Source organism: Protomyctophum bolini (genome assembly GCF_963924005.1).
Source record: "Protomyctophum bolini genome assembly, chromosome: 10".
NCBI lineage: Eukaryota > Metazoa > Chordata > Actinopteri > Myctophiformes > Myctophidae > Protomyctophum > Protomyctophum bolini.
The window spans coordinates 43,902,916-43,914,499 of NC_137871.1; the positions used below are offsets into that span (position 1 = coordinate 43,902,916).

The following is an 11,584-nucleotide window of genomic DNA, read 5'->3' on the forward strand; positions in this document are numbered from 1 at the left end:
TGCTCCTCCAGTCAGAACCTGCCGGTATAGTCCAGGTGTTTGTTTTACATCTTGCTGAGTGCAGTCTGCTCCTCCAGAACCTGCCGGTATAGTCCAGGTGTTTGTTTACATCTTGCTGAGTGCAGTCTGCTCCTCCAGTCAGAACCTGCCGGTATAGTCCAGGTGTTTGTTTTACATCTTGCTGAGTGCAGTCTGCTCCTCCAGGACCTGCAGGTAGTCCAGGTGTTTGTTTACATCTTGCTGAGTGCAGTCTGCTCCTCCAGAACCTGCCGGTATAGTCCAGGTGTTTGTTTACATCTTGCTGAGTGCAGTCTGCTCCTCCAGTCAGAACCTGCCGGTATAGTCCAGGTGTTTGTTTTACATCTTGCTGAGTGCAGTCTGCTCCTCCAGGACCTGCAGGTAGTCAGGCGTTCCCTGGAGCTTGGCCTTCAGCTCGTAGTACTCCGTCTTCCGCTGCTCCACCACCATCTTGCTGTGGTTGCCGCCGATCAGCGACACCTTCTTGGTCCGCTTGTTGCCGTCGGGCGGCTGCTTCTCCGGGTAGCGGATCTCGAAGCCGCCGCCCATGCCGCACATGCTCCCCATGCCCCCCCCCATGCCCCCCCCCATCCCCATGCCCCCCAGGCCGCCGCCCCCCATGCCCATGCCCCCCAGCCCCCCCATGCTGCCCACAAAGTCCCGTCCCTTCCCGTCCAGGAACCCTCGTAGGAACATGTTGGAGGAGTCTCCGCCTCCCACGCCGCGGCCCGGCAGGAACTCCTCCAGCTCGTCGATGGTGCTCAGGCGCTTCTGGCGCTCCAGCGTGGCGGCCAAAGCCGCCGCCGCCTCCTTCTCCTTGTCGGCCGCCGTCGCTCCGCTGCGCAGGAGGATCTTGGCGCCTCCGCCAACGCCGCCAACGCCGCCGAACGCGAACCCGCCGTCCGAGTCCGAGGAGGTGGCGGAGCCGGAGCCGGGCGACGACAGCATCATGGAGCGGCCCATCATGCTCATCATGCCGCAGGTGTGGCTCTTGTTGGAGCCCGCCATGTGCTCCTCCAGGGTCTGCGGGATGAAGGGCTCGCCGCCCAGGTCGTCCCCCGGCAGCCCCGACGAGCCCTTCTTGTTGAAGCCCGACTTGTGTCCGCCGTGCCGCCGCAGGTGCAGCGACATGGAGGAGCCGCGGCCGCCGCCGCACTCCTGGCCGTGGTGGTGGTGGGCGTGGCCCTCGCCCCCGCCGCCACGCCCCCCCGAGCACCCGCCGCCGCCGCCGCCCGCCGGCTTCTTGTTCCGCCGCAGAACGAACACCAGCAGGCAGAAGGCCACGAAGACGGTGAGGATGAGCACCACCAGGATGCTGAGGATCATGATGGACAGGGGCACGGGGCCCGCCGGAGGGGCCCGGCCCACGTCACCGGTCCCCGGCACGGGCCCCCCCGGGGGCGACACCTGTAAGGGTGGCACAGATACATATCATTTAATAATGTCTCAGTTAAAAACACAACCCTTTAAGACTAAACCACACCCATCAGAGGTGTGGCTTCCAGGGGTACCTATCACATTAAAGACTTTGATGGGTACCTCTAGGTATCAGCCTGGTAGAGACGAAGGGGACACCACTGTAGATGAGAGTAATCGATGAGATCGTGATAGATGAGAGATAATCATCACCTGCTGTTGTTGTTGTTCGACTCCTGTTGACGACCGACTCACCCAAATGTACTGTCTGTACCTTAAAGGTATATTCAGTGATTTCACTTATTTCCAATATTACTTTATTAATTTTTGGTTTTGTTGTGATAATCAAGTAACTCAAGTCACTAATTTGAATTGCACCTAAACTAGCTCCATAATGAGTAAACCTATAGTGACCATCTGTTGTAACTTTTTGCCAGTGTTGTTTTTGTACGACTGAAACGACTAAAACGCTGACGAAAACTAAATGGAAACTAAGCTATGGTGACTAAAACTAAGACTAAATATTATTGACAATTTCGTCAACAGATAAAAACTAGACTAAAATCTTAGGAAGGGACTTCAGTGGTTTGCATGCTGAAAATAGTCCATCTATCGATCATCGGCTATTTTCAGCAAGTGGTCTAAAATGGGTTCTATAGTGACATAAAATAAAAAGCGTCGATATCATCAAACCCACCGAGGTGACCAGCAGCAGCGTTGTGGCGCCGGTGAACACGAAGGGCGGCCGCGCCACCAGCTTGGGGCAGAGGATCTCGTTCTTCAGCAGCCGCAGCTCCACGTTGGCGAACTGCACGGGCGAGGCGCAGCGCACGTCCGTGGCCACGCCGCGGCCCAGCCGCTCCAGCCACAGCTTGAGCGCCACCAGGTCGCACGAGCACTCCCAGGGGTTGCCCTCCAGGTCCACGTGGGCCAGCGCGCGCAGCTGGTCCAGCACGCCGCTCACCGGCAGCGTCATGAAGTGGTTGTTCTTCAGGCCCAGGCGCGCCAGCGGCACGCCGGCGAACACGTAGACGGGCAGGCCGCGCAGCACGTTGTTGTTCAGGTAGAGCAGCTGCAGGTTGGGCATGGCGCCGAAGGTGCCCGCCAGGATCTCCTTGATGGCGTTGTACTCCAGGTGGAGGTACTGCAGGTTGGCCAGGCCCAGGAACATGTCGGGCCGGAGCTGCTCCAGCTGGTTCCCGTTGAGGAACAGCCGCCGCAGGTTGGTGAGGTTGGCGAAGGCGCCCGGGGGCACGGCGGCGATGCGGTTGGAGCCCAGGTGCAGCAGGTCCAGGCCCTCCAGGCCGCGGAAGTCGGCGGCGGCGACGTCGCGGATGTTGTTGCCGCTCAGGTGGAGCTTCTTGGCGTTGGGCGGCCGCGGCAGCAGGTCGGCCACGCTGCGGATGCGCTGCTCCGTGCACGTGAGGCTGACGCCGAAGTCCGACTGGTGGGCCTTGCAGGCGCAGGGCGCCGGGCAGGCCAGTGGCGGTGTGCGCGTCTGGAACGACACGATCTGCGTGTTGCGGCCGACGAACGGCGGCAGCCCGGCCGCCACGATGCCGTTGCCGTAGATCTTGTTGGACGGGTCGGTGGTCTTGGAGGCCTTGGTGGCGCCCCCTGGCCCCGCCCCCGCGGCCCCCGTGGGGGGCGTGGTGGTGGGGGACATGTCGGACGGCGACAGCCGGTTCTCGGGGTGTGCCGCCGCGGCGGGCGGCATGCGCACGTCAAAGTCGCTGCCCGTGCCCAGCGGACACAGCTCCTGCTTGTTGGTCTCCTTCAGGAGGCGCCCGTAGAGGTCGCTGGGCGTCTCGCACACCGCCTCGCCGATGAAGATGCTGCAGAGGAAGAGGAAGTATATTAAATACCCATGAGACATTTTGGCCGGTATAATTAATTAAAGGAGAATTCCATGCTAGAAGGCTTTCTTATCTTTATGTTAAAGAGGTCCAGGTGTTATGTTGTGCAAAAGTGCATTATTGGCTATTTCCCCTACCATACGCCCTCAATGAATTGCATTGAATTGAATGGGGCGTTGGGGTGTTCGCTTAGTTCCATCGCTCAAAAATCAATTGTTTATATATCCTCTCTTCATAATGTAAATGGCATCCCAAGCGGCACACTTTACTACTTGTTTTGATGGAAATAAGCAAATTAGCACAAAAACCCAACACCCATTGAGGGCTTATATTAGGGGAAATAGCCAATAATGCACTTTTGCACAAAATAACACCTGGACCTCTTTGGTGGGGACGTAACTACAAATAAAGTTAAATAAAGCCTTCTAGTATGTTTATGGCCGATAACCGATGCCATTATACTGGTCTCATTTTGTATTTCGTTTTAAATAATAATAATGTCCGCTCTGAAAAATACATGTAACATCAGCAGGCTTAGGCAAGTCCGATTTAACTTTACATAACTTATGTTTAATATTGTGAGCTTGTAGATCTGTCGGAGCTGTTACTTTGGGCTTGTTTATCTGTAAAGAAAATCGGTTGATTAATCGAACCGATGGCGATTAATTAAAAAACAACTAGAATCGGCCGATACCGATGTGTTTGACGATCAATCTCTACAGCAGAGCAGACAGACATCTCTAGCCAAGTCCTGATGTCACTCGCTCATCCCCTGGACCTCCAGGGCCGTAGAAGTTTCATTTTTAAATTGTCTCATATAAGCATTGTGGTCCAAAAATAAATAAAACTGTCTCAGCGATATTGTGTCTGTGTCATCAAAATAGTCAGTCAGTGATATTTGATATCACATTTATAGCGACATTTTTTATGATTTGACGGAAGTAACATCAGCGTTTTCTCTCAGTCAGTTGATTCTTTATTATCCATATGAGTCAAAAACCACCGCGGTCATGGGAAGTGGACGGGAAGTCAGTCCCTGGCAGTCAAAATGACAAAAGCGATCAGAATACTTCGGCACAAACCGACTATTTCGTAAGAACAATATTGATGTAACTAAGAGATTCGACGAGCTAGCTATATTTTATATACACAGATTGATAAGGAATAAGCAAAAGTTCTGATACGACATATGATACGTTCATGATGACACGTGAATGCTGTTTCATACGTGAACGCTGAACGCGTGCAATGATAGTCAACGGCCCAGCGAGTTCATGTGTTTGGGCCCTGATCCATCCCAGAATGCACTCTGTTCCTACCCGGAAGGAGGAGTGAAATCGCCTCAGGCGCTTTTGAGCAACTTAATGCAAGTGGATGGGAGGAGAAACCCGGTGATCCCGTCTCTATTCATATATACTCTAAGCTTTAGCACTCCACTGTTACTGACTACTTTCTGGAGTGGGCGGTGGCTGGCAAGCAGCATCACATGTAAGCGTGACAGCTGCACGTTTTCTATGGTTTGCCCAATAGAAAGACATCAGATATGCAAAGCAGCACTACAGGCAAAGCGAGTACGGCGTGTGACGGAAGCGTGCGACAGGCTTGAGCGTTACAGGCTTACTGCACGTTTACATAGTAAGTGCGACGTGCGGTCGCATTTAGCACCCCTCACTTCACAACGGGTGTGATTTCAAAGTCAAAGGCAGTGCGTCCCACGACGCAAGGAGCAACCTCTATAATAAATTGCATCAAAGCGCTTTAACGCGTTCATTCATTCATACATTTGGAGGTGAAGCGGCAAACAGTCGACGCCACTTCACATTCGCACACCCAACGATAGGTTTTCGCTGGGTGCCTGGCGTCGTCATGAAAGGGGACGGGACTGCGACCTGCTCTATACTCCTGAGCCACGGCCACCCCAGATGGCTTCCATTTTCGCATTGCAACTTTTCAGGAATATAATATATACAGCCTGCCGATTCTATTCGCTTGGATTCCCCACCGACGACGTCACTGGAAGATGGGTTTCTGAACAGCCTATTATCCGAAAACTATATCTGATCTGAAAGCTCACAGGTCAGCTTGACGTCAGCCTCATTTTCAAATACCCTACGGATCTAACCATCTCTACTTCTGTGAAGAAAAACTATTATCTATGTTTAGAAATCATTATGCAGTATCTCACGGTAAATAGTTAATGACTATACCAGCACTGAATTACTTCCACAGCATATTGGCACGGCTATAGTAAATATCTCCTCCAGTCCCCTCTGTCTGTCATGCCAAAAAAGTCTGTCATTTAGGCTGTGGGAAGGCAGGATTTTATTTATAATTATTACTTTTAGGGGCTGATAGTGTGGTGTCACTATATTACTGTTTACTTCATTGGCCCGTTTGACTGTCAATGGTTCAGCCTCCAGGAAGAAACCCCTAAATACAAAGTTAATACACCATATGCACATAAAAACGACTCCAGGATGTCTAATGAAGTACTGTCACCTCATACTACACACATGAAAAACTGGAAAAATATAAATATTGTGGCACTCCATCTTTAATTACTACCTATATACTGTGGGTGTGTCTAACAGAGGTACCCACCAGTACTGATAAATGTAATTTTGAGATTGAGGAACAAACGAGTAGGATCCCACTGTATATACAATACCTGTAGGGCATGTTCTCCAGCCAGGCCTTGAGCGGCGCCAGGTCACAGGTGCAGTTCCACGGGTTGTCGTCCAGCTGCAGCTCCACGATGCGCCCGATGTGCTCCAGCACGCCCAGGTAGGGCAGCTTCTGGATGCGGTTCCCCCGGATGTCCAGGTGCGTGAGCGAGGCGAAGCGGAAGATGTTGTCGGGCAGCGCCTGCACCAGGTTGTCGTTCAGGATGAGCACCTTGAGGCGGTGCAGCTTGTTGAACGCTCCGCGCTCGATGTAGCGGATCAGGTTGTAGTCCGCCTGCAGGTACTCCAGGCTCTCGATGCCCTGGAAGGGAAGGGAAGGAAGGAAGCAAAGGGGTTGTTAACGGTAGGTTTAAAAACATAATTATATATACCTTTATTGAAAGGATAAGCCCCTTGAGATGTCGCATCTCATTTTAGAGGGGGTCCTCAACACAGATACATTGTACAATACAGTTCACAAAACAGTACAACAGTACAACCATACACACAGACAGGACAAAACTAAACTAAACAGAACAAAAGCTCTCCCAAAGATAGCTCCCACCCCACTGTTTCAACCCTAAATGGCAGAGTTCATATGGGAAAAAATATGAATAATGAGCCCATGTTATTAGGCAAAAAACGAAACAAAAACAAACAAGCAATACCAGCATGCATAATGTGATAATAATGAACAGCAGCACCGAGCCAGCAGGGAACACATATGAAGGTACATACAGATCAGTCAGTATGTTATATTTATGGAAAACAAGGACAACTGCCAAGAAGAGTACGTTCATTTAGAAGCATGAGCACAACATGGAAGACACCAGCCATGCCACAAATACCCTGTTCAAACTACTCCATTCCAAAAAAACGCTACCAGAGCATCAAATCTCGCAGCACCACCCGTCTCAGTAACAGTTTCTACCCCCAGGCAGTCAGGCTGCTGAACAGCTGACCTTGAACTGTATTGCACTGTTTTGTCACTTCACTTGCACTTTCTTTCTGTTTTATTTTTGTCTTTTTCTTGCACTATAGATGTTTGTTTATGTCCTGTGTATGTGAGAGTGCTCTGAGCAAAATAATTCTCATTGTATTTATACTCTGTATCTACAGTATACACATGAGAAATAAACCTGAACCTGAACCTGATGAAAACATTCTGGACGGGAACCCCCTCTTTTTGGTGTTTCAACCCATTTAGACCTGACGACAATTCTACAAAGGTCTTCTACATCCTGACACTTTTGTGAAAAACCCTACGTCAGTGGTTCTCAAACATTTTCATGTCAAGGACCCCCAAAAGTATATGTAATTGGACGCCGACCCCCATCTGAGAATATGTTGTTCCAGGAACCCACATTTGAGTTAAAAGCGTTCGCTCTGAAAGAATATATATTCAAAGATTTGCGCCACAAATTTCACAACTTTTCAAAAATAGCAGACCTACAAGCTCGTGCGCTATGAGCTTGTAGATCTGCAATTTTTCAATAGCCAAATTATAACAACGCTTAAAACACCAAAAGGGGTGCCCAGAACTTTATTGAGGGAAAAGGAAGGAACCTTCCTTTTCCCTCAATAAAGTTGCCGCCTGTTGTTGTCGACTACAAAACAATACTACAACATGACGTATCGATATAATCCGCTCCCGAGAGGATCATACAGACTTTCCTTTTTTAGAAAGGCCCTTTCGCCAACCCCGCCTTCGGGTATGTAATGGGCACTGATGACGCGGAGGAGGAAACACGCCGCCAGCACCCACAGCGTGCCCAAGCGGGAATGGAACGCATGCAGGACCTTCTAGCTGTGAGGCGACAGCACTACCAACTGTGCCACCGTGTGCCCCTAAATCAGACAGACTTTTGAAACAGAGACCAGGCTTTCCTCCGAGGTGGTGGAAAGGAGTAACCTGACGCTGCCAGATCCAAGAAGCTTGCTACACAAGTTTGTTTCACAGCTTATTGGGATCTGGGATCTCGGGAGGCAATTCGATGACGGGGCTGTTCATTTTTTTCAAGATACTCGGTAGATGATTGGATGGGACCGTCTGTCTATCACAGTGTGGGCGTGCAAACACAACCAATCATATTGACGTGTCTGTATAGCTTCACATCCGGTTTCGCACATATCCCGCCCTTAGCTCACGCTGATTGGTTCGGTACAGGAGCTGTTCGGTGTTAGCTCAACCCCCTGAGAGATCCCAGATGGTTGCGGTGTTGGGGAACATGGTTACCCAATACCGCCCCCAGCTGGCAAAGTCAGGTTAGGGAAGGACGAGGTTATACCTGGAAGGTGTCGAAGGTGGTGGAAAGGAGAAGTTCATGGAAGCGATTTTTCAATAGCTAAATTATAACTTAAAACACCCGCAGAATGGCGCCCCTGGCTCCTCCTAACTACCTGGAAGGTGTCGAAGGTGTCGAAGGTGGTGGTGAGGACGAGGTTTTACCTGGAAGGTGTCGGCGCGCAGCCCCGTCAGCTCGTTGTTGTTGAGGTGCAGCTGCTTCAGGGCGCTCAGGCCGGCGAAGGCTCCGCCCTCCACGCTCTGCAGCTTGTTGTTGCCCAGCTGCAGCGAGACGGCGTGGCTGAAGTTCAGGAAGCTGTTGGGGTAGAGCACGATCAGCGCGTTGTTCTGGAAGTTCAGGTGGTACAGCTGGGACGGCGGCGGCAGCAGCTGCGTGGGCCGGTACACCTGGTGGTTCAGAGAGAGGAGATTTAAAACATTATACCAGTTGTTCTCAAAGTGGGGGGGCCGCCTTATTGGGACCCTCAGCGGTCCTTGAGGGAGTGCCAGGGGGTAGGCGGTAACAAGACTACTCGCCCCGTTTCTGTTTTCCTCCCAGAATTTTCCCCAGTGAGGGGTTGGTGGGAGAGGCTGGACAGCAGACTGCTGGACTTTGAATTTCTCTAACTATAAACTTTCATGACAGCAGACAGCATAAGTACAAATATAATTTATGAAAAGCTACTACATTGAATTTGAGTGGGCAAAACCTTACATATACTAAATAATACTACATTTTTTATAGGGTCAATATAAGTAAAATAATATAGCCTTTCTACAGGAGTGTCTTTTTATATTTTTCCAAAAAGAATACAAACAGCCATATTACAGCATATTACAAAGTTATCCCCCTCACTGGTGACAATTCCGTGAGGAAAAACGGGCAAGCACCGGGGTGAGTTGTCCAGTATTCCTTGAGTCCATTGAGTCTTTGGTATGACCCGGCCCGGGGATTGAACAGGCAGACACTCTAACCACAAGGCCACTGAGCTGACCAGAGGAGTACTATCTAGTATTAACTGCCTTCCATGTACACTTCACAAAGGTTTTTCCCTTGTCGTACGTTCCACTCAACAGACCAAAAAAGACAAAAGCGTTTTCATCCAGACCAAAGCCCCCCCCCCGCTGTTCATTTTGCATCGCATTGTAAGCAGCTGTGCCTCGTTATTATAGCCACACAAAGTTTCTAACGTGCGGTCTCAGTCGCGATATACTTTTTCAGTTGTGTGGTGCTTCAAAGACAGCAGCTGTCTCCTCTGTGTCTCCTGTGTTGTCGCATGGCTCGCAGAGCATTTTGAGGCCCCGTACACACACTCTAGAAGAAATCTAAATTGCTCTCTCTGTTCCGTGGGGAGAGAGGGGGGGTCCATGGGAGAAGGGCAGAACACAGCCGTGGAGCAGAGCTGCTCTGTGAAACACAGTGACTCCCATTGAAAACAAACTGTGACCTGCTCTGTGATATGCATGTTGCAACAGTGTGAGTGAGGCCTGGCTTAGATGTATACAGTTAATGGTAAATGGTGCATTTATATAGCGCCTTTACCCAAGGCGCTTTACATGTGTGTGAATGGGTGAATGTAATGCACAATCTATGTAAAGGTGTATGAATGTGTGTGTGAGTGGGTGAATGTAATGCACAATCTATGTAAAAGGTGTATGAATGTGTGTGTGAATGGGTGAATGTAATGCACAATCTATGTAAAGGTGTATGAATGTGTGTGTGAATGGGTGAATGTAATGCACAATCGATGTAAAGGTGTATGAACGTGTGTGTGTGAATGGGTGAATGTAATGCACAATCTATGTAAAGGTGTGTGGATGTGTGTGTGAATGGGTGAATGTAATGCACAATCTATGTAAAGGTGTATGAATGTGTGTGTGAATGGGTGAATGTAATGCACAATCTATCTATGTAAAGGTGTATGAATGTGTGTGTGTGTGTGTGCGTGTGTGTGTGAATGGGTGAATGTAATGCGTAGAGCACCTTGGATAAAGGTGCTATATAAATACACCATTTACCACTTGTAAAAGAGACTCTTCGTGTGTTTTACGGGTTAAATAAAGGTTAACCCATTTAGACCTGAGGACGTTTCTACAAATGTCTTGTAAATCATGACAGTTTTCTGAAAATGCTTCAGTGGTTCTCAAACTATTTCATGTCAAGGACCCCTAGAATTATAATGTAATTGGCCCCCCATCTAAAAATACTGTATGTTGTTCCAGGGAACCCCCTCAGAAGCAAAGATTTGAGTTAAAAACGTTCGCTCTGAAAGAATACTGTATATATTCAAAGATTTGCGCGATCTTTCAAAAGTAACAGACCTACAAGCAGACCGTATACAAGCAGACCTACAGACCTACAAGACCAAAAGATAACAGACCTACAAGCAGACCTACAAGCAGACTTACAGACCTACAAGCTCAAAAGATAACAGACCTACAAGCTCAAATGAGCTTGTGGATCTGCTATTTCTCAACAGCTAAAGCCCAACATAATGCTTAAAACACATTGAATGGGTTCCCCTCCCGGCCCCAGAACGGGTGAAATACAAAAAACAAACAAATACATTATTTGTGACGTTCTTTTTTTTTTTTGGACTGACCGTGATCTTCTCGCAGTTGACGTACAGCACGTTCTCCACAGACATGCAGGAGCACACGCTGCACGTCTCGGCCATCATCAGGTCCGACGAGGAGGAGGAGGAGGAGGAGGAGGGGGGGGAGGGGTAGCCCACCTCCTCCGATGAGTAGGGTGAGGAAGAGGAGGAGGAGGAGGAGGAGAGGGCGCCGGAGATGGATGAAGAAAAGGCTGCCAGCAGCAGAACGAACAGCATCTCGCCGGTTAGAAATCCTCCTCCAGAAAACCATTTAGTTGCCTTTATATACGGAAGACAGCACACGCACACGCACACGCACACAGACACACACACACACACACACACACACACACACACACACTTTTTAGATCCCCTGAAAGGGGGGGGGGACATACCCACACACACGCACTCACACATTTTTAAATCCACTGAAAGGGGGCTTATACCCACACGCAATGCGTGCACGCACATGCAAACACAAACACAAGCACCCAATATGTGCAAGCAAGCGCAAACGGACACACATACACAAACACACTTGCGCGCGCACACACACACACACACACACACACACACACACACACGCACACACACACTCACAGACACACACACACACACACACACACACACGGGGGGGGGGGGGGGCAAAAAAGCACATTTGTTTTATATAAATGGAAGGAATTACACTCTAAATCACATCTGGCAGGCTGTGTGTTTTTTTAATTAAGCTATTTTTAACGGCTCACGGCA

General features: G+C 49.7%; 1 protein-coding gene across 1 annotated transcript; it reads right to left on the reverse strand.

The window, feature by feature from the left end:
• Positions 1 to 357: 357 nt before the first annotated feature.
• slitrk4 (SLIT and NTRK-like family, member 4) lies at positions 358 to 11,071 on the reverse strand (the record flags this gene model as incomplete). Its single annotated transcript, XM_080774399.1, has 5 exons — positions 358 to 1,425; positions 2,132 to 3,269; positions 5,959 to 6,275; positions 8,403 to 8,645; positions 10,841 to 11,071. 5 exons carry the CDS (start codon positions 11,069 to 11,071, stop codon positions 358 to 360), a joined length of 2,997 nt encoding a protein of 998 aa, XP_080630525.1.
• Between the last annotated feature and the right edge of the window lie 513 nt (positions 11,072 to 11,584).